Genomic DNA, 23,762 nt, shown 5'->3' with positions numbered 1-23,762 from the left:
AAATGTCCTCTTTGGCGTACATCGCCAAACCCTTTCTAAAAATAGGGCCTAGTCTGTTGTATAAAAGTCTCAGTATACCTACAAGGCTCCTGCACCATTGAGCATGTTATCTGTTGCACATTCAACTAAACATTTTGTTAAAATTCAGTTGTCCTTATGATGGCCAATCAATATTTCCTATTGGCCTAACCAGTGTTGTTATTGTTAGCTAACACAAAAACTATTAACATTGTTTTCACTCATTGAAATTAAGTGAACTGAAATATTTAAAAAAAAAAACTTTTGAAAGAAAATTACAAATATGCCCTTAGCAACTAAGTGAAATAAGTTTAAGCACTAAAAACTTAAAAATACAATTAAAGGGACAGTTCACCTAAAAATGTGTTAAACTGAACAGTTTTGGGGCACCATTGACTTCCATAGTAGTTTTTTTCCTACTATGGAAGTCAATGGTGCCCCAAAGTGGCCTGGTTACAAACTTTCTTCAAAACATCTTCCTTTGTGTTCAACAGAACAAAGAAATGTTTACAGGTTTGGAACAACTTGAGGGTGAGTAAATGATGATAGAATTTTCATTTTTGGGTGAACTATCCCTTTAAGGCTATATAGAAATATAACAAAACTAATGAAATGACAAAGCACATGAAACTACTAAATTCAAGGCAAATTCAAAATACAAATACTAAAAATCACACTGCCAAAACAGATGTTTTTAAAACTACAGAACAGTAGATACCCAGTTGTTTATATAAAACTGCCATGTTCTGAGAATAATAATTTTTAATAAAAAGCAAATACATTTGTAGTTATGCTGGTATTGATGAATGGATTAGTGTTATAAGACATTCATATTTGTGGCAACACTTTGAACTGAACACAGACAGCACACAAACAAGTATTGGAAAAAAATTATATTTTAGAAGAACTCACTAGAGGTGACAATTTCCATAACATGAAAAATATACATCGGTATTTTGTCTTTGTACATTAGGCAAAAGAACTGCAGTAGTCTGTCAGAGCCAGAATAAAATTAACCAGAGAATTAAAGATTGTGGGAGGAGAGAGAGTGGGATACAGGCATGCATGCACACACACACACACACACACACACACACCTCTGCATAACACTTATGCTCAATCGCCCTTAAACACAAACACACACACACCTCATCTGAAATCCCAGAAACGGTTTGCAAGAAATCTACATTTAAAGCATGGCTAGAAACCTATCAAAGAAACCACACAAAAGAGGTCAAGCATGAAAAAAAAAAAAAAAACACTGCTCTGATACAAGGGAGAATCTTTACTAGAAATCTTATGAATATCCAATTTTAAGATGTTCGCACAAAGTGGGCAAAGCAGTTATTGCTACAACAAAATAATTCAGAATGCTGGTACAAGGGCTATGGGGGGAAAAAACCTTACACATTCACACAAGCTTGAGAGGATGTTGAGCAGTTCCTCCCTTTAGCTCCCGTTTGATGCAGGGCATGTAACAAGCCAAGCGATTTAAATTGGAGGCACTTTTGAAAACAAAAGAGAACTTAAAACATGCAGGAAAAAAAGAAAATCACATCTGATGGGTTTCCTTGCCATTGCCTCCCCGCCTCAAAAGGACAAAATGAGAAAAGATGAGAATCTGACACTCAGAGAATCCCCCCCCCCCCCATTTAAAAACCAAATCAGAGAAATACCTTCATGACCCCTAATTAATAAGAAAATGACGTGCTTTACAGCTATTTTTACCTGAAGTGTCCCGAGTGAGAAAGCCGTCCAACATGACAAGCATGCTTTGAATCCTAATGATAGCTTACCCCTGCCTTCCCCACCCTAAAACTGGATTGAGTTTGAGTGACTTTTGTTCAAACTGACAGGCAGGTACATGAGGCCGCTCGCACCTGTAACAGATCTGATGCACACTAAGAGATGTGAGGCAGCAGGAGGAGGAGGAGGGTAGGAGATGAACTATACTCTTCAAGAACTGTACATGATGTCACACTCTAACTACAGAATTGCTATTTTATTTGGTACTAAGTCTTGCTGGATGGATAGGAACAAGTTATTATATATTATCCGGTTTTTATGTCTGTGCTATGTACACATCTTTACAATCTCTTCCTGAAAAGTTGTATCAGTTCATAGACTTGGAAAAAAAGGAAAAAAAAAAAAAAAAAAAAGCGTAATTGTAAGTTTTTTCTCTTTTTTGTTGGCACTTGCTTGGCGTGTTCTGTCAGCATCTGTGATGGCCTTTATGTTCTATTGGAGCCTATTAATGCCAGTCTGTTACTGCCAACATTCAATGAAAACCAGTCCAGCAATAGGGTGGTAGAGTGCAAGAAAACAGTGCCATGTTGTTTCTCAACTGGAGACCTGTGAAAAAAACACAAAAAAGAGATATTAGATTAGAGATATTTCAACAAATTTCAGAACATAATCACCAACCAAATGTCAGACTAACAAGACCTTTAGCATATAAAGCCTTCAACAGTTCATTTTGTCAAAACAAGTGATATAGATCAGTAATATCAATCTTTTGAAACTGAACTACTTTAAACACACTACAGTTCCAAAGTTTGGGGTTAGCACAACATTTTCTTTAGCTGTATACAGTAAAGATGCACTACATTGATCAAAATTGACAGTATATCAATATTACAAAACAAATTTCTTGAGCAGCAAATCAGCATATTAGAATGATTTTTGAAGGATCATGTGACACTAAAGACTGAAGTAATTATGCTGAAAATCCAGCTTTGCCAACACAAGAATAAATTACATTAAAACAGTTATTTTAAATTGTAATAATATTTCACAATATTACCATTTTACTGTATTTTTGATCAAATAAATGTAGCCTTGGTGAGTATGGATACAGTTTCAAGGGAATCAATCACTGCGAAAAACAAGGGGGAAACAGTGCAACCATCTGAAATGCTCTGAACTAAAGGGTCTATAGGTTAGCTATGAGAGGCTAAGCAGACAAAAGAGCCACTGTTACCTAATAATCTTTAGCACTGAACCTCTATTTTAAACAAGCCTTGTGAACCTGTTCTAACAGGTTAGCCTACAACATTAGTATGATAAAACTCTACTCAGACTGACAAAAGCCCTATTCGGAGGGGATTAGTTCTGTACGGGATAGTGAAGCAATATAAGAATTGTGTGATTTCAACCCTGTACAAATCAGCAGCAATATTTTCCTGACTTTTTAATGTGCTGCGCATTTCGTGTGCGGATGTTAAAGTATGTAAACAGACTGTGTAAATCAACATGCTAATAAAAAGCCAGTCAAGGACAGTCATCTGAGGGATACCTTTAAAACTTTCAATAATTCTCTGCATCATCTGGCTCTGTGCTTGTGAGTTTTCAATTAGTCAGTCAAATTGGGAGAATGAAAAAAAAAATCATCACAAGAAATTGATGGTAAAACAAGACAGTGAAAGTCTTTTGCTTACCCTGAAAATAGTGAAGCTACAAGCTGCTAAATGAATTTCACTCAAAGGCAGTCTCTTGGCTCTTTCTTACACAGCGGGCAACTTTTCTCTTGAATTCACCATGTCTGTCTTCCCTCCACTCTTTCTGAAATATTAAATAGATAAAAATAAATAAATGCATAAATACACACATCATTTATCTCATTTATCTCTGAAGTGAAGAAAAGGACAGCAGCATCACATTCAGCTAACATGAATACAATGGAAGGTAAAGCATATATTATTTATTAAATATTTATTGCTTACTGCTGCATCAACATTGGCAGGGGAATCTCCATTGGGGTCAGCTAGCATAGAGATGACACTAATCATGATGGTCTCTACGGTGTGGATGGGGAGCCAACGCTCTTCTGGTTTCTCATAGCCATATTTATCCTCCCCCGGTTCGTGCAATATCGAAATACAAACATCACCATTCTTGTCAACTGCAAACACAATACAGAGACAAGACATGAGAGTGGATATAAGTTATTACAGTCTTACATAGTTATGAAAATACCCATAATAACCATTTTTTTCTGTTGCTAAATCATTTAATAGAATAGATAAATATGGTTGCTGAAATAATTATTAAATTAACATAATAAACAAGTTGCAGGGAATGGGAAGATGTTTAAAGGTTTACTCCATAATTTTTCCTTCATAAAAAAAAAAAAACTACACAAAAGAATATTACTTCTGAAAAATGTTTAAAATCATGTACATTCACATAAGAAACCTCCTGTCATATCAACAGAGTAAAAAATGCATTTTATGAGAGCGATTTATTTTTTCTCCTAATGGGAGCAGACGAGTTTATATCTCAAAACCAGTCAAAAACACGCACAATGGTAGATAAGCCCCGTTATTAGACATTTTGCTTGTGGAATAAAATTGTCACATTCTGAATTAGCAAGTGAAAGCATTTGCATGAGGCTGAATTCACAATGATAGGTGTCAGTGTAAGTGCAAAACAGCGAGTGGTGCTCACTGCAGAGCCAAATGACCTCTAGCTCTACCTCTCTGGACGTCATGGGTTAGCTTGACCTAGTCCAGCTCCACCTCTGTGGGTCTAATGGGTGGAGGGATTGAGTTATGGGTAGGGTTAGGGTGTGGTTGAACCTTCTAGCTTCATCCATTACGCCCAAATTACATCCAGAGAAGGGGAGCTGAACTTCACTCTCCACCCATGGCTCTGCAGTGAGCAGGCTCTCTATCAGCCAGAGAAAAATTACTGAGTGCAACTTGAATAACATGTGTTTAAATTCTGTGGGAATCAGCAAAGAACAAATCTCACAAAACCTGTCTGTTTTACAACATTAAATACAAACATTGCTGATGAATACTACTCAGAAAAAATATGAAAGACCCACACTTACCATTTGGATGCCATATTTCTGTTATGAACTTCATTTTAGGAGGCCTGAGAGGATAGTCTTTGGGAAATGTAAGATGGGCTTTAAAGACACCACCCTCACTGTAAACAGAAAAAAACATAACAGGCTTAAAGTGTTATTCACAACAATATTGTGGTGGTATATTCTTTGCAATGTATTAAAATATTCTGCAACTGCTTAAACTGTGCCAGCTAGGACTCCCCTATGGCACCACAAAAACGTGTGTGTGTATACATATTCTTCATTAAAAAAACAAAACAAAAAAAACAACAACCAGGCTGTCATTTGCCATGGGGCAATCCATTTTAAAGTCATAGTTCACACAAAAATTTAAATTCTGTCATCATTTACTCACCCTCATGCCTGTTTGACTTTCTTCCAAGCAACACAAAATTTAAATTTTAAATAACTGTACTCACTCTTTGTTAGTATGTGACATTTTTTATTTTGATATGTTAGTAAATAATTGTCACATGCTATTTCATAAGACAACAAAAAGACTTACTAGAGTGTATCAGGAGGACCGATTATAAGCACTTCCCATCTGTAGAGGTCATTATCATCTATCAAACCGGCTGAGAAACCTTCCACAGGATTTTTATTCAGTTCTGTCAGGAAGAGAGAACATGAAGATACTGATTAGCTATTTTATATGAAAGAAGAAAAAGTAAATGTGGTATTTCAGGCCACCAGGTGCATTTGTGCTTACACATGGGTGTTGATAGTAGGACCTACACAGTTACAACACCAAAACTGTTTTTACATCTGGGGAGCATTTTAGACAAGAAATGAGCAATTTGCCTGTTTGTTATCAGATCAACTGACTGAGCCTCGAGCCAAAGAACGTCGGTCTGTTGGTGCCTGTGGTCTCAGACGCTCTGTCTGAACTTCTGTGTTCTTACAAGAGAGAGCAAAACAAAATCACTGTAGGTTGGGGAATGACCACCTTGTTGACAAAAACAAGTTGACAGTTGGGTAATCCAGTCATATGGATGTGTCATTTTTATGAGCACATGAATCACTAAGACAGTCTGGTATTCTTACTAAGCGTCTCAACACAGCAGGACAAGACACAGTCTTTTACTGCCATTTGACTCTTATTAAATCACATTTACAACAAACCTGGTCTTAAATTCTCAATGTCACAGCACTAATTCATGTTTTGAATTCACACAAAGGACGATTTTAATTCTATGAGAATAGTTATGTCCACACCACAGATATAACGATAATGGCAATGAGGAACAATACCATTTTTTCCAGTTGATGATTGATAAAAAAACATTGACAGCCAATCAGAATCCACCCGAATTTAAAGAGCTTGAGCATTTAAAGCGGCAGATGACATAACTGCTGCAGGTGCTTATAATAAACACAATGCTATTGTGCACTGGTGTGGACAGTAAAGGGTGTTGATACACGGGGCAACTTTATGAGCAATGTTGCCGAGTGATGTTGCTTGGGCACTTTCCCATTGAGAATGGGCAACAAATTTCGTATCCAGTATCCAGATAGAAATTTGTTTCCCATTCTCAATGGGAAAGTGCCCAAACATCATCCCTCAGAGACATTACCCAAAAAAATGTATCATCACCTTAATATACTTAGTTCAAAATAGTTTATTGATTATAGTTATTGTTTTTGGTGTAAACAGGCCTTAACACTCTACATATGCAGTTAAGATCTCACAAGTCCCATGTTTTCCTGGCCCGTATCTTTACATTCCAGCATAAATGGATGTTGTGAGGCTTTTGTTCCCACAGAGGGTTCACCGAGTTTAGAACAAGGCCGATGAGTTCACCATGCTGGTCCTGCTGAAAGGAGACAACCAAAACAGTCCTGATCCGCTGAATAAGTCAATCAGCCGCAGAACCTGACGCCATGACAGGCCCAGGGTGCCACTCACCCTGTCGACCCTGGGAAAGAAATAGGCGACTTGCCTCTATGAGTGTGTAAGATGAGTAATTTGGGGGGATGGGGTTGCTTGAGCTGTCTATGTCGCAAAGAGACAGCTGTCATGAATCAGATCTAAAATTTTTAACTTGATCTGATGTGTTCATCATGTTTAAACCGAGAACTCATGTAATCTGCTTAGTTTGACCCTTTTACAACTAATTCACTTCACTGGCTGCACTGCGCAAATGGGGCCCAGAGGAGAAATCCTCCTCTGGCTTGAGCTCAGTAAAGCTGACACTCACGGATCATGTTGCTCAGTGTGTGTACTGGACAAAGAGCAGGAGAAACAAACTAGTAAGGACTCTTGTAACAGCTAATTTCGTATATAACAAAAAAAAAGCAAGTTTTGTGTTAATCACGTATGTACATGTATTATGACAGTACAGTTGGACAGGGGGTCTCTAGTTGTCTCTGTACCGGTGAGCTGGTGTTCAAACAGCAACCATCAATTTGTTAGCTTAGCCTGTTAGCCAGCCTAGAAAAACAAAGGGATTTGATCGCCCCACTGCGGGGACATGGCACACAATGTACGGCTTATAAATCTCACCTTTGCGCCTTGTGATAACAGTACTGGTTTGATGGATCACGATAAGATGGTGAACGGAAATGGACCAATGACAGAGTTTCCCAGAGACTATAACCGACGGCTGGTGCTCCTATGTAAACTGCGTCCGGAGTCCGGGCACAGATGTCAAAACACGGGCTAGCCGACTGCGAGCGGCCCCGCCGGAGTGATTGCAGACAAAACTGCCTGACACTTATTCATTTACATAAGAAAACTGAATAAAAACCAAGTGAATGTACGCGTATTGTTATTTTAATTAAACATTAACGGCTCTCAGATTGATATTCCATCGTAAGTCGTACCAAAATAGCATTTAAAAATAACAAAAGACGGCGGAGATAGCCTTTAGCCAGGTATTTTAGCCGCTAACGAATGCTTCACAATAAATGCAGCGCTCGTTAGCAGCTAAATTAGCGGCTAACGGCTAAAACATCCGTCTTGACTGCATTGACAGGCTAAATGTTCACCGGTTTGTTAGCCTGGCTTTGCCAACAGCCTTGAAAAAAAATTACCTGCTAGCTGTCTCCTGAGTAACAGTGCTGACTGGGGCTCCGTCATGTTTTTATAAGTTATATTCTAGGTCGACGGTCGTTCACTTCGTTAAGGAGAAAATATGTTAGAATTTGCTTGCTCGTCTTTCCGTCTCTGCTCTAGTCCCTTTTGCTCAACATTCTGATCCGGTGTGCGCATGCGCGATGCTCTCTATGAGGCCGCGAGGAGAGAACGTTCCTTAAGGGCGGAAGATTCGCGCATGCCCCAGCATTCACTAACAATTAACAAACGGTGATGGCTTTGAGTGCGATATTATATATGTTAGCACTCCAATTTTGTTGTTGGTGAGTCTATTGAAAATGTGTTTCCAGTCCAATAATTCACACAGAAGACGATAAAAGAATAACTACCCATGGACATTTTCTAAAGAAAATGTGAATGTAAAATGCTTCGCAAGCACCACTAATAAGAGTTATTTAGCATGTATATATTTGTTCTGTCGTTATAGCTTAATGCTCTACTTAGTTTATGTTTAGGGATTTATTAGGTTACATATTCTTATTTTTTGTAAGAGCCAGTTTCGGTGAAAAGTTTTTGAAATATTTATAGACAGTACAGTCAGTGTCATTCAACCACTAGGCGACAGTAAAGAGCAATAAAAAAATCCAGTTCATTTTTATTACAGAATTGTTGATCGGCGTAACATGTAATATATAATTTAACGAAACCCATCCTGCTTTTTATAATGGTAACCCACATTATTATAAGGCATTATTAATTATATAATATATTATTATAATTATAATAATAATGCATAGGCCTACCACAACCTACTTTTTCATGACATTAGTTTGTCATTCTCTGAGATCAGCAATTTAAGGTCAAGAAAGATGTGGTGACAGACCACTGTACACAAGTACATGTGATGATGTGGTCTTACAGAAACCGCAGTGTATAACATGTTACATAATATGGTAAAGTATATAAAGTGGCTTTGTATAGAGAAGTTGTTATTTGCAGGGGATTTTACAAGATTGACAAACTTGTGCATCATTGGACAGCAAAATACCACAGCTGAAGTTTCACAATTCTGCTTCAAAGAAACCTTGTGGGAAAAAAAGATGAGACTCTGACGCACTATAACTGAATAGAGACTGATTATGGCTTATCTAGAACGATCTATCACTGCAAAAGTAAGAATTGTTAACTGTATAAAAGCAAGCGTCATAAACCTCACTCATTTGAGCTCTGTTTTTCAGACCTTTGTCCTGGTGTTAAAATTTCCGAGCATTACTGTAAAAACATAATGCCAAAAGCCCTGCAGATCTGGGTAACTTTCTGTAAAGCAGAAAGCATGAAGTGAGCACGGAGATGAAAATCTACTGGTTTGTGGTCTATATTGCAACACAAGGAGGAACTGTTCTGCTGCTTGTGACCAAAAAAAAAGGGGTAGGGCTTGATTCTAACTTGATAATCCTGTATCGTGCTGTATACGCAGAGGAATGTAATTCTGTTTTTACAAGTGACATCTCAACGAGCACAGCAAAAGAAAGAGGAAAGGGAAAAAGGCCAGCAAAAAAAGAAAAAGAAAAAAAAGAAGATGGATTAGAGTGGCACTGGACATTAGAGCACATCGACTGAAGTGTAAGTAACTTAAATTATTGAATTTGCTTAAGTTGCTTAAATCATTGAAATTGTCAAGGTAAAATGATCTTCTAATGTTCAATTTGCGTTTTATGAACAAAATAAAAAAAATGTGTACCTGCAAAAACTGATATTTAGCATAACCTCAGTGTCTAAAAGACTGGTTGCAGTTTGAACAATCATATGGCATTGTCTTGTGGTGGTCATACACAGCTAATCACCACAACAGTGGCATTGTTGGCAGTTCGCTAAGGTCCTGGCCTGAACTCATCTAATGATACCCATTTGGAAGTATCATCTGTTCAGACTGACACTAAGAGGGAGGTTTAATCTGTTAAATCTTTCTTCCAACACAATATAACATTATTACTTTAGGTATTGAAACATATTGGCCATAAAAAATATAATAGATAGAAGATGCCCTTCCTGTAGCAAATGTAAGGCCATAAATAGAACTGCTGCATCCAAAATGACATCAGCATGTGGGTTGAATTGGTGACAAGACAGCTTGCTGTGTGCAACTAGTAAGATCACAACCTACTTTGAGATAACAAGTTCCGGTCTACATTCTCACAAAATGTAGGTCTCCTCTCCCTAATACTGAAAAAATGCTTTTTTTCCAGTCAGATGTATTACAAAAGGTATTATTATTAAAAGGCTAAATTTGTCTGTGAGATGCTGTAGGAAACTAAATTGGCTCATTTACAAAGTCATGAATGAAATGACAAGTTAATTCCATATCCACAGAAATGTTGTTGAAGCCCCTTTAACTCTGATGCCTTTTATGGTAAAGGCCAAATTTGTCTGTGAGATGCTGTAGGAAACTAAATTGGCTCATTTACAAAGTCATGAATGAAATGACAAGTTAATTCCATATCCACAGAAATGTTGTTGAAGCCCCTTTAACACTGATGCCTTTTATGGTAAAGGCCAAATTTGTCTGTGAGACGCTGTAGGAAACTAAATTGGCTCATTTATGAAGTCATGAATGAAATTACAAGTAACTAATTCCATATCCACAGAAATGTTGTGGCAGCCCCTTTAACACTGATGCCTTTTTGGGTATTTTCACAGCATATTAGAAGAGAATACACTAGAAAATGGTGTTTTTCATCAAGGGCATGGTTTGAGAGTTCCTGACCCATTTATTCTGGAAGTTCTGCTTAAAGTTATGACACTACTTATTTGTCATTACTAAGTTCTGCTTTGAATAAATTTGACTGACCACACTAGCAAGCTAATAGGTCAGTGACACTGTAATAACAAAGGAGTATAAATAGCATCATTGGGTGCAAACATCCTCCAGACATCAACTTGAAACACTTGATTCTACATTCATGAAAAGCCTTTGGCATTTAATTAGCTCTTTTTCACAAAATACAAGATAAGTTTTCCCAATCCAGCTATACTACAAATTGTTTGATAAATAATTTATTTCTATACAAGGCATTTGTCACTAGCCTTGTTCATTGAATGTTACTACACTCCAGACCTATGCTTTTCCTTGCTGCCATGGTTACTTCAATCTGAAAACATTGTCCAGTGTCCTGGAATCACATGAAGGCCATGTAAGTTTTATGGCAAAGTTCACAAATCATTTATCAGTACAAGAGCGCTTGAAAACAACGATGTTGTGACACTTTTACCATCTGTGAAGTGCCTACAAGTCCTTTTCCTTCTTACAGTGGCAAAAAAGGCATTCGTTAGCCATAGAGACAGAGAGCACCATGGCCTCCAACCAACACAGACCAAAAACCCGCTTGAGCCTCCGCTCAAGCACGACTGTACGTTATGGCTCTATGAGCTCTGAGCAACCAGATGTGGACGCATCCTCCGTGCAAACAACCTCCATTTCTCTAAGACGCTCCTACATCGCAGTGGCAGTGCTCTGCTATATCAATCTCCTCAACTATATGGACCGTTATACTATTGCAGGTGAGCACACTCTACCCAAAGCCATAGCAAGTGTGATGGTTAACAGAATGTCACTAGAAATAGCGACAGATGTTGTTCTGGTTCTGTTCCAGGTGTGCTGCTAAGCATCCAGAAGTACTTCGAAATCGCTGACAGCACTTCAGGTCTCCTACAGACAGGTATCAGTTTGAGTTTGTAGTACATTGCACTGACAAAACAGTAAGAAGGAAGAGAACATTGCAGAACTTGATTTTACGAAAGTACACCCTTGAGATGAACTAATAGGTCTTTTACTGTCATTTTGTAAGTTAGTAACAAGTATGGTATTAGGCAAAACACAATTTGTAAATGATGCAATCTGTCTCAGAGTTTGCATTACTTTAAAGCACCAATAAGTTCAAATCATCTGATCTGACACTGATCTGGTTTGCATTTTCATGCTTACTCAATCTCTATCTGCTCTAATCTCCAAACTGTTAGTTGGTTGATTATTCTGCGTACCGACAATCATTAAAATAACACACGATTTTAGTGTATAATCTATACATGATGTTACACAGCATCATGTTTTATAACTGTTGTTGTAGCCTTGACAAAGTTGTGGAAAATCTGATGACATGTAGCTAGAAAAATGAACTATCCTGTGAAAAAAAAGAGACAAACTTTACAGTTGAAAAGTTTGAACTTTATTTATTTATTTTTTTGAAAGAAATAAATACTTTTATTCAGCAAGAATGCATTAAATTGATCAAAAGTGACAGTAAAGACATTTATAATGTTACAAAAGATTTCTATTTTTAATAAATGCTGTTCTTTTGAACTGTCTATTCATCAAAGAATTCTAAAAAAGTACAATGGTTTCTACAAAAATATTAACAACATTGATAATAATACGAAATGTTTCATCACACCACAGGAATAGATTACATTTTAAATATGTATTAAAATAGAAATAGTTGTTTTAAATTGTAATGATATTTCACAATATTACTGTTGACCTTGATGACCATAAGAGATGTCTTTCAAAAGAAAAAAATTCTTACAGATCCCAAACTTATCTTATGTGTTAACATATTTACAGTTTTTATCTGTAGCTTTATGTTCTTGGCGCCAGTTTTTGGTTACCTTGGAGATCGCTATGACAGGAAGCTTATCATGATCGCTGGGTTGACTGTGTGGATTGTCACAACACTGGGCAGCTCTTTCGTCAAAAAATCGGTACAGTTCAAAGTCTTTATGGGGAATTCTGGAATTCCAGTGTAATCTTTGTGAAGTCTCACAACTTTAATGTGTAATTTGTTTCATTGTGTACCTGTACTTTTGATCTTTATTTTACTATATTTAACAGTGTTAAAATTGAACAGAACAATTTAATTTTAAGTTTTATTTTAAGTTACTGTCTTGATTCTCACCACAGGACTTCTGGGTTCTGGTCTTTACGAGGGCCTTGGTTGGGACAGGAGAGGCCAGTTACTCCACCATAGCTCCTACTATCATTGGTGACTTGTTCACTGGCAACCAGAGAACTCTCATGATCTCCTTCTTCTATATCTTCATACCGGTCGGAAGGTGAAGGTTTTTACAACAAAACTATATTTAAGAAAGGGATTATAAATATACTTTGATCTGGAGAAGTTGTATAATAATCCTGTATATCGCAATTTATATAATAGTTTGTTTTGGTCCTAGAATTTCATTGGCCGAGAGGCATTCTATCAAGTATATCAAGTGCTGATATACAGACTTTTCACCATTTGTATGACCAGGTCAGCGCAAACTCTACCCCGCAGCCGATTTGAAAGATTTCATTGATCAGTACTAACAAACAAAATATTACTAACAATTGCTAACAAAATAAATACTAACCCCTAACCCTAAACCCTTAACCAAAGAAATTGGGTGCAGGGCGGGATTTGCTCTGAACTGGTTTTGGGGGGAAAATCATGCAACTGATTGTCTGTGTTTGCACATTCCAGGCTGAGTGTCAATCTGTGCTTTAGTAGTGGAGATCTTTCAGTGACTCTTTCTGCAGGATACATCTTTATGCCAGTAGGGATGAGAAGTGACTGTCTTTATGAGTGTGTCATTGACTCCTTTAATCAAATGATTCATTCAGGAGTGACTGTGACTGCCTTATTGAGTCATTCAATCAACTAATTTGAAATACTGATTAATTCAGAAACACAACTACTGTAGTCGTGTCGCATTTGTCTGTCACATATGTTATTGAGGCTCATTTAAGAAAAATAACCATTGCATTGCCAACTAAGAAGGAAATTACAGAAAATTTACGCCTCACAAGGTATAAGTCAGTTTTATAATGGTTACTTTTCTGAAATAAGACATCCTCGTTGATATACAGTGGGTACGGAAAGTATTCAGACCCCCTTAAATTTTTCACTCTTTGTTATATTGCAGCCATTTGCTAAAATCATTTAAGTTCATTTTTTTTTCTCATTAATGTACACACAGCACCCCATATTGACAGAAAAACACAGAATTGTTGACATTTTTGCAGATTTATTAAAAAAGAAAAACTGAAATATCACATGGTCCTAAATATTCAGACCCTTTGCTCAGTATTTAGTAGAAGCACCCTTTTGATCTAATACAGCCATGAGTCTTTTTGGGAAAGATGCAACAAGTTTTTCACACCTGGATTTGGGGATCCTCTGCCATTCCTCCTTGCAGATCCTCTCCAGTTCTGTCAGGTTGGATGGTAAACGTTGGTGGACAGCCATTTTTTTTAGGTCTCTCCAGAGATGCTCAATTGGGTTTAAGTCAGGGCTCTGGCTGGGCCATTCAAGAACAGTCACGGAGTTGTTGTGAAGCCACTCCTTCGTTATTTTAGCTGTGTGCTTAGGGTCATTGTCTTGTTGGAAGGTAAACCTTCGGCCCAGTCTGAGGTCCTGAGCACTCTGGAGAAGGTTTTCATCCAGGATATCCCTGTACTTGGCCGCATTCATCTTTCCCTCGATTGCAACCAGTCGTCCTGTCCCTGCAGCTGAAAAACAGCCCCACAGCATGATGCTGCCACCACCATGCTTCACTGTTGGGACTGTATTGGACAGGTGATGAGCAGTGCTTGGTTTTCTCCATACATACCGCTTAGAATTAAGGCCAAAAAGTTCTATCTTGGTCTCATCAGACCAGAGAATCTTATTTCTCACCATCTTGGAGTCCTTCAGGTGTTTTTTCATGTGTCTTGCACTGAGGAGAGGCTTCCGTCGGACCACTCTGCCATAAAGCCCCGACTGGTGGAGGGCTGCAGTGATAGTTGACTTTCTACAACTTTCTCCCATCTCCCGACTGCATCTCTGGAGCTCAGACACAGTGATCTTTGGGTTCTTCTTTACCTCTCTCACCAAGGCTCTTCTCCCTCGATAGCTCAGTTTGGCCGGACGGCCAGCTCTAGGAAGGGTTCTGGTCGTCCCAAACGTCTTCCATTTAAGGATTATGGAGGCCACTGTGCTCTTAGGAACCTTAAGTGCAGCAGAAATGTTTTTGTAACCTTGGCCAGATCTGTGCCTTGCCGCAATTCTGGCTCTGAGCTCTTCAGGCAGTTCCTTTGACCTCATGATTCTCATTTGCTCTGACATGCACTGTGAGCTGTAAGGTCTTATATAGACAGGTGTGTGGCTTTCCTAATCAAGTCCAATCAGTATAATCAAACACAGCTGGACTCAAATGAAGGTGTAGAACCATCTCAAGGATGATCAGAAGAAATGGACAGCTCCTGAGTTAAATATATGAGTGTCACAGCAAAGGGTCTGAATACTTAGGACCATGTGATATTTCAGTTTTTCTTTTTTAATACATCTGCAAAAATGTCAACAATTCTGTGTTTTTCTGTCAATATGGGGTGCTGTGTGTACATTAATGAGGAAAAAAAATGAACTTAAATGATTTTAGCAAATGGCTGCAATATAACAAAGAGTGAAAAATTTAAGGGGGTCTGAATACTTTCCGTACCCACTGTATGTTCCTGACAAATGTGACCTCTGAAGGGCACAGCCTTCCAAATGAGGCACAGCAATAATTCTGTTGTAGTTTGTTTGGAACTTGCCTCTTGTTTCTTGAACTGCTTTATAAATCATTACCACAGCAGTGACGGCCAGCATTGGGGAAAGTTACTTTTAAAAGTAATGTGTTACAATATTGTGTTACTCCCTAAAAAAGTATCTGATTGCGGTACTTAATTACTTTTAAGTAATGTGGGAGTAAAAAGTTACTTTTGAGTTACTTTTTCTCACCTGGGCTGGGCTTGCTTGTTTTTTTTTTTTTTTTAACAAAAATGCGTTACGTTACTCGTTACTTGAAAAAGTAATCTGATTACGTAACTAACATACTTGTAATGCTTTACCCCAAATGCTGGTGACGGCACTCTTGCTTGTGTGGTATTGCTTATATATACAATGTTATATACATGTTGACAAGACTTTTGTTGAATCTTTTTACTCTGACTGAATGTGTTCATTTGAATTTTCATATAGTGGTCTAGGATATATTATGGGAGCAACTGTAGCTAATGCAACAGGGGATTGGCGTTGGGCCCTGAGGGTAAGAGAATATTTTGTAAATATATATGGAGAGTTACAATATTGTGCAGAATATTACTGTGTTACATTTAATAATCTGTTAATCTTGTTGATGCAGTCAACTGAAATGTAGCCAGCTATATAAAAAAAGGCTTTGTACTCCATTATATTTTAAGGGTCTAATTGGATTTCCTTCCTTGGACTCCTTCTATATTGCATCTGTTCTCCATTCAAGCTAAAAAAAAAAGTTCACTTTAAAGAGGAACAGTTTTAAATAAGTTTATATGCTCTTAAACTGGGGGTCCACAGCAGTATTGCAGAGTGTCTGGCAATTATTTGATCTCAAAAATGAAATGTATTAAACAAAATTGCAATATTAAGTCAACTTAAACCAAAGTTGAAGATGCTAAAATGATTTGTTGTTTTTCCCTCATTAAAATGCATTAAAGGTACACTCCACTTTAAAAAAAAAAAAAAAAAAAAATAGGCTCATTTTCCAATTCCCCTAGAGTTAAACAGTTGAGTTTTACTGTTTTCGAATCCATTCAGCCGATCTCCGGGTCTGGCGGTACCACTTTTAGCATAGCTTAGTATAGTTCATTGAATCTGATTAGACCGTTAGCATCTTGCTCAAAAATGACCAAAGAGTTTCGATATTTTTCCTATTTAAAACTTGACTCTTCTGTAGTTACATCGTGTACTAAGACCGACGGAAAATGAAAAGTTGCGATTTTCTAGGCTGATATGGCTAGGAACTATACTCATTCCGGCGTAATAATCAAGGAACTTTGCTGCCGTACCATGGCTGCAGCAGGCGCAATGATATTACGCAGCGGGGTGCAAGCAGGGGGTCACAGGCGCTGCGTAATATCATTGCGCCTGCTGCACCCATGGTACGGCAGCAAAGTTCCTTGATTATTACGCCGGAATGAGAGTATAGTTCCGGTCTAATCAGATTCAATGAACTATGCTAAAAGTGGTACCGCCAGACCCGGAGATCGGCTGAATGGATTTGAAAACGGTAAAACTCAACTGTTTAACTCTAGGGGAAAATGAGCCTATTTTCAAAAAAATAAGTGTTCCTTTAAGTAAAAGTATAATTTACAAGATTCTGTACATCAGTAATGATTGTTTTACTGGCTTTGCAATGTAAGCCTATATTTGATTAATATATTCAAGTCAATTAACTTCCACATTTATAAAAAAAAAAGTTGAGCAAGTTGTCTGAGTTTTTTTGTTTTTTGATATAGATCAGTCCTGCTCTGGGAGGACTGGGTCTGTTGTTCCTGGTGTTTCTGATTCCTAATCCTCCTCGCGGAGCCTCTGAGACCCAAGGAGGAGCAAAAATGGGAAACACCTCTTATATTGAGGACATCAAGTACCTCCTGAAGAAGTAAGGAGGGGGGAAACAAGAATCTTATAGAATCAGAGGAAATATTTTGGGAAATTGTATTGGACAATGGGGGTCTTTCAGGTCAAAAAGGTTGAGAACCACTGCTCTTGGGGTTTTCTGTTATTATTACATGCAAGCAAATATGACTTTTTATTGTGTTTTGGATCTGTGCCCTCCTTCCAGTCGGAGTTTTGTCTGGTCGTCTTTTGGCGTGACTGCCATGGCTTTTGTCACTGGGGCTCTGGCCTTCTGGACCCCTACCTTTCTGTCTCGTGCACAGGTTACACAGAGTCTCGAACCTTGCAATGAAGAGCCCTGTAACCCTTTAGACAGGTACAGCAAGTCTCTTGCTTTTTGACTTTATATAATTGAACAGATCTTAAAGGAAATCAGTGAGGTTAGCAGTAGACTAATAAAAGTGAGATTAGTCAAAAACTGGTTAAATCATGGCAGAGACTTCCTCTGTGGTAGCGTTCATATCTGCTTGTTCCTTGCTTAGATAACACATGTTTACTGCAGCTGTTTTTGCTCATGCAGTCCTGTCAGTATCTGATTCAGTATGTTTCTCAGCTTGTTTTGTACCGCCAAACTGAGTTGAGAGAGTATTTATCAGGTCTGGTAGGTCCTGTGAAGAATAAAACACAGAGAATGAAACTGAGGCCAAAATTGAATAATATCACACTGTTTCGTCTTTGTCTTGTGAAAGTTACATCTTTGGAGCAATCACAGTAGTGACAGGGGTTGTGGGAGTGTTTCTGGGCACCTACATATCAAAGAAGCTGAGAGACAGATTACCCAATGCAGACCCTCTCATATGTGCCGTCGGCATGCTCAGCTCCTCCCCCTGCTTTTTCATTGCCATCATCCTGGCGGCCACCAGCATCCCGGCCACATATGTAAGCTGGATTACTTTATGATTCAGTATTTGTGTTAATATTAAAGAAATAGTTCTATTATCAAACCTGTATGACTTTCTTCTGTGGAAAACAACAGAAGATCATTTAAAGATTGTTTAAACTGTTTTTATCCATACAATAAAAGTTGTTTGGCCAGAAACAACCCTGGCCATACAAACTTTGTACATACAAAATCCACTTTGTACATACAAAATCTTTATTTGCTGTTATAGCACAGTGTGACCACCAGGGTGCGATATGCTCTCTAAATAAACTGTATGTTTCTGATGTTCGTTCCGTTTTACAGACATTCATTGCTATCGGAGAGACTTTGCTGTCCCTCAACTGGGCTATTCTGGCGGACATTCTGCTGGTGAGAGGTTTACACTTAAAAAACTTAAAAAAAAAAAAAAAAAAAAGTGCAGAAATGAAACACACTCTCTTTTAAATTAGCACAGGGCGACGAGTGTGTGGAAACCTGCCAAGTGATTCAATAAAGCTAATGGTATAAAAGTAAAATACTATTATGCTTAAATTTAGAAACGTTGATGTTGAAAACAGTGATGTATTGTTTAATTATTGTATTTCCTTTTCCAGTGTGTGATTATTAGATTAAAATTGCTAAAAAAAAAAAAAAAAAAAAAAAAATGTGTGTAAAAGGCATCTTTTGAATTTGATTCATATTATTTTAGTATGTTGTCGTGCCTACTAGAAGAGCAACAGCTGAGGCTTTACAGATTATGGTCTGTCATCTCCTTGGAGATGCAGGAAGTCCATACCTTATTGGTGCGGTAAGCATATTTTAATCCACAATACTTTTACATGAAATAGCAGTAGGTAGGGTTGCCAACTTCACTAAAGGAAAATAAGGGACAGTCGTGGTTCGTTATAGGAAAATAAGGGACAGAATAAGGGACACTCAAAATATTTGTACTGTACCACACAGTGTATGTCATTTCTTTATCTGCAGTTAAGTATGTGTATAAAAGATGTATGTTCTCAGACATAAACACATTTGGGTAATTTCGTGTCAAAATCAACCGAATTTCAGAAACTTTCCCTGCTCAATTATATGAGTTACAGAAAAGTTTGCATTTCTGTAACTCATATTGCAGATATCTTAATATCCTTTTAGATTCTAATTCTTAACAAACTTTTCTTTTCTTAATTTTTAAGGCCCAATATGGTTAATTTCCAGAGATAGGGATCTCAATGCCCCTCCATGAGTAAACTGGTACACATTTTCAATGGTCGCACATTTTTCTGAAGAACAAATAATGTTGAAACTAGAAATGTATCTCGTTTTTTTCTATAAACATAATTGAACATTCCTGTTTAAGTGCCATAAATAGTATTTTTCCAAAGTTTGTGTGCCTGTAATTCTAAAAGTATTAAAGATATCTCAATATACATCTATATTCTCATTCTTAAACTTTTCTTTTGTAATCTTCATTTTAAAGGCCCTACAATATGGTTCAATCTCATAGATATAATGTCTTCATGTTCAAATTTTTGAATTTTACCCATTTTCTATATCTATAGCTACACCAATGAATATTTAACATCAACCTCTATTAAAAACCATAATTAAAAAAAAATGTCAGGAAAATAGGCCTACATAGATGGCATAAAATTTGAAAGCATAATAACTGAACATCTTTGAAATATCAGCCAATAAAGCATTTTTTTTTAAATAATGGCACTTAAAAGTTTAAACTAAATGTTGTTGCAACGTGTATGAATAAATGAAAATGCATATTTTTCAATTAAAGAGAAGTAGAGAACTGAGAATTAGCCTAGTATGGGCTGCTTTTGGTGCTTGAGACTTTATTATTTTGTGTTTCAAGGTCCAAGAATAGCCTAGGGCTACTTAAATGAGCGTAACATGTTTTTTTCTGTATTTCACAACATTAGCAATAGTGAAAGACGACTTCCCTTTTTGATGACGTCTTCCCTCAGGGATATGCATGTTTTCTTGCGTGGCTGAATGTTGCTGAAATCAAAACGTGAACACTGAGACCCGCTCGCTGTGAAGCAGGAGCGACCAGCTGGCAGAGTCTGCTTGGTCTTAAAGCCTTGGGCGAAAGGAAAGGAATGATTAATTCTCAATTTAGAGCGCATGCCTGAGAATACGGGACAAAATGCGTTCCGTATGCCTTTCATACGGAATGCTTCATTGATGCCTTAAATACGGGACGATTCCGTATTATACGGAACGGTTGGCAACCCTAGCAGTAGGGTCAAAGGCTATGTCACTATCCAGAAGTGCTATAAAACACAATTTTGTATCCAGTAGTGTCTTAACATGACACTACTGGATACAAAATTGCACCTTGTGAAACAGTAACTGTTTTGGCATAATTACAATGGCTTTTTACAGTGTAATGTGAAAGTAGTATGTGTGTATATATATATATATATATATATATATACACATACACACACACACACACACACACATTATATATTTACAAACTTTATGTTAGATACGATTAATCACAATTGATCGATTTGACAGCACTTTTTAAAAGTTAAAAGGACTTTTGATCTTTTTGTGTGTTTTCTTCAGATCTCAGATGCTCTAAGAAACTATAAGCCAGAGTCTCTCAGCTGGAATTTCCGTAGACTGGAATATGGCTTTCTTCTGTGCCCCTTCATTGGGGTCTTGGGAGGCTTGTTCTTCCTAATGACCTCTCTGTATATCAAAGAGGACAGGAAAGCAGCAGAACTGCTCACTTCAGGTAATAACAGGCTATTGTAATTACAGACTGTCCGAACTGTCTTTTCTTGGTGCCTTCTAATAATGCTTGTATGTTCTTGGACATAATCAGCTGATTATAAAGCATTTAATGAATGCAAGACACAAATCCAGTAGTAACAATAATTAATAAAAAAGGGACATGTATTTAAAATATCCAATTAAAATGACTGATTAATTGTTGAAAACAAAATCTAGTATGTCATGTGATTTAGTAAATCAATGAAAAGTTTATTTAAATGTGAAAAATTAATTGTAATTTAATTTCGCAAGCTTTGCTGTTGCCATTGTATGTTTATTCTAAATGCATCTTATGGCATCTATTAGCTAACACACTTGGCACAGATAATATCATCTCCTAGCTAGTGACAAAGTTTAAAAGATTACAGTGTGACCAAATCTGTGGGCAAACAAGTAATGAGATTTTTACACAAGATGCAAAGTTAAGTCTGGGATAGAGGCCTCATTTTTATTCATCAAAGTATCCTGACAAAAACACAATGTTTTCCTTATTTCATGGGAAAGTGTTTCTTTGTTTTAAGCTTACAAATCATCAAACATTCTGTTCTGTTCTGATCTCTTTCATATCTATAAAGAGAGTAAAAACTATTAGCAGTAAACCAGTTTAAGCGAGATTAACCAGAGATGTGTTAAACGCCAGTGGCTTCCTCTGTGTTCATATCGGCACACGCACATTCCTTGTTTAGATAGAACAGAAGTTAATGTTTTCTGCAGATCTTTCTGTACTTGTCAATATTTCTGTTTTACTGAAGGCCGAACTCACAGTCCAAAGCAGTTGTTTTAAAATGTGAAAAGCTGTCACATTTTATGCAGTTTTGAAGCTGGTTTTGGATGTTACTCCATAGCGATACATAAATACATATATTTGAATAATTTCCTTCCTTTCTGTCTTCTTCGATCCAGGACAGGCTCCTGCACCACCAGAGACATCCACAGAGTCAGTGTGACCTTTTACACACCAACCCAAGACCTTGGATGAGCTTTGCTACATCAAGCAGACACTTGTAAAAGAATATGTGAATGAATGGAGATGAGGCATGGACAGATTTTAGAAACTTTTAAAAGACAACGAGCATATGTTTTTAGAAACATTGTAACAGAATACGAGTAAAGAACAAGTTTACATCACAAAAACAATGGACTAGCATCTTACTAAGAAAAAAAAAATGCATTAGGCTGCATTTTTATGTTTTAAACATTTTGAATTAGTCATGACTCACCTATGTGTGAGTGACTTACTGTGTTCTTCACATATTTTCCATATGGGAAATTAAACTGCCTGCTATGATTTTTTAAATATATTTTTCATTTTTGTCCTGGGAGCTGTGTGCTACTGTGTGCTCCTGGACTAAACCTGAAAGCTTGAAATACTGTCCCCTGGTTTCACAAACAAGGCTTAAGCTAGTCCTAGACTAAAATGCATGTTTGAGATGTTTTAACTGAAAGCAACTTGTACTGACATATCTTAAAATATGTCGGTGCCATTGTTTTGTCTCAAGATGCACACCAGTAATGCTATTTTCTAGTGTATATTTATAAAAGCTACTTAAATATCCTAATTGAACTAAGGCCTAATCCTGGCTTAGGCTAAGCCCTGTCTGTGAAACCGGGCCTGTATGTTCTAAATTAGTCCTCCGGTGCACTTACTGAGACTGGAAATGTGTAGTAAATTAATAGGCCTTTTAAGTGTCATTATTTTATTGTACTTTTTATTTTTTGTAACGTTTGTCTTTTTTTTTTTAATTTCTTTTTGTACAAAAAAACTTTTAAATAAATTTATATGCTTTTATTTTTATGCTTTGCCTGCGATTTAATTTCCACATACAGCAGTTGTTAAATTCTGTTATATCCTTTAGCAACACTAGGTGGCAGAATATACTCATGTTTAAACCACCAGCGCCTGTTGACTGCAAAACACTTTCATGACTTGAACAGATGGAGTATTACTAAGCCAAACCATGAATCCTTTATTGCTTTACAATTTTTCAAACCTGGTATCAAAATATAAGATATATCTAAATACAAATTAAAACTGAATTGTGCGATTTAGCAATTTACACCCAACAAATAAAAACATAAAATCAACTTTTTTTTTTTTTTTTAGATGGCTAGATGTTTTTTTTTTTTTTTTAACCATAAAATTTTTCTTGGGTGTAATTTTTTTGTAACCATGCATTAACAGGGTTGCACACAAATTAATGTAGGATACAGCTAAATGTTTTTGTACTTGTAATTAAAGGTGCAATAGGTGATTCTCTATACTAAGTCATAATTATGAGAAAGTTTCTCATTATTATGACTTACAGAATTATATTTTTTTTTCTCAACTGTGGCAGAAACGGGCTTCCATAACAATGTCCTACCTGCCTGCCAACCTATGTTTTTACCTAGACTTTATACAAAGACTATAGAATAATCTTAAAGGGACTTTGGTTTATAAAGACAGACCTCAGTCACGAGTACCGCAAACAAACAGAATCCACCTTTTACAATTCCTACCGAATCAAAACAATGAGTTTATGCTGCGTTCACGCAATAACTGCCGTAATTAAGAGATGGCAACCCGTGACGCTCTAACCGGAGCTGTTCAGTCAGACTCGAAAATTATGCGTATCCATGTCAACAGTATCAACACCGAAATGAATCTGCAGCAGTCAGGTACAAGCTCTTTAAGTTGTTTACGTTTATTAGTATTGTAATGTTATGTGCTTTGAG

General features: G+C 37.0%; 2 protein-coding genes across 4 annotated transcripts; one reads left to right on the top strand and one right to left on the bottom strand.

The window, feature by feature from the left end:
• Positions 1–896: 896 nt before the first annotated feature.
• Positions 897–8,131, bottom strand: ube2g1a (ubiquitin-conjugating enzyme E2G 1a (UBC7 homolog, yeast)). Its single transcript, XM_051895205.1, has 6 exons — positions 7,904–8,131; positions 5,376–5,478; positions 4,853–4,950; positions 3,741–3,919; positions 3,456–3,579; positions 897–2,370 (listed from the first exon to the last, which is right to left on the bottom strand). The coding sequence occupies exons 1-5, from the start codon at positions 7,947–7,949 to the stop codon at positions 3,493–3,495; spliced, it is 513 nt and encodes a 170-aa protein (XP_051751165.1). The 5' UTR covers positions 7,950–8,131; the 3' UTR covers positions 897–2,370; positions 3,456–3,492.
• Positions 8,132–9,027: 896 nt separating this feature from the next.
• Positions 9,028–22,836, top strand: spns3 (SPNS lysolipid transporter 3, sphingosine-1-phosphate (putative)). 3 transcript variants are annotated; one of them, XM_051895202.1, is made up of 14 exons: positions 9,028–9,527; positions 11,018–11,095; positions 11,213–11,462; positions 11,555–11,620; positions 12,523–12,659; positions 12,859–13,010; positions 15,935–16,001; positions 17,230–17,372; positions 17,556–17,705; positions 18,079–18,268; positions 18,576–18,641; positions 18,961–19,059; positions 20,838–21,009; positions 21,951–22,836. In XM_051895202.1, exons 3-14 carry the CDS (start codon positions 11,255–11,257, stop codon positions 21,992–21,994), a joined length of 1,494 nt encoding a protein of 497 aa, XP_051751162.1. In that variant the 5' UTR covers positions 9,028–9,527; positions 11,018–11,095; positions 11,213–11,254; the 3' UTR covers positions 21,995–22,836. The 3 variants fall into 3 exon arrangements, with proteins under 3 accessions (XP_051751162.1, XP_051751161.1, XP_051751163.1); XM_051895201.1 differs by lacking the exon at positions 11,018–11,095 and having other exon boundaries at positions 9,091–9,527; XM_051895203.1 differs by lacking the exons at positions 9,028–9,527; positions 11,018–11,095 and having other exon boundaries at positions 11,291–11,462; positions 12,536–12,659.
• The last annotated feature ends 926 nt before the right edge of the window (positions 22,837–23,762 follow it).

Source organism: Ctenopharyngodon idella, chromosome 5 (genome assembly GCF_019924925.1).
Source record: "Ctenopharyngodon idella isolate HZGC_01 chromosome 5, HZGC01, whole genome shotgun sequence".
NCBI classification, from domain to species: domain Eukaryota; kingdom Metazoa; phylum Chordata; class Actinopteri; order Cypriniformes; family Xenocyprididae; genus Ctenopharyngodon; species Ctenopharyngodon idella.
Note: the sequence above shows the minus strand (reverse complement) of the source record. Positions and strands in the feature narration are given on the sequence as shown.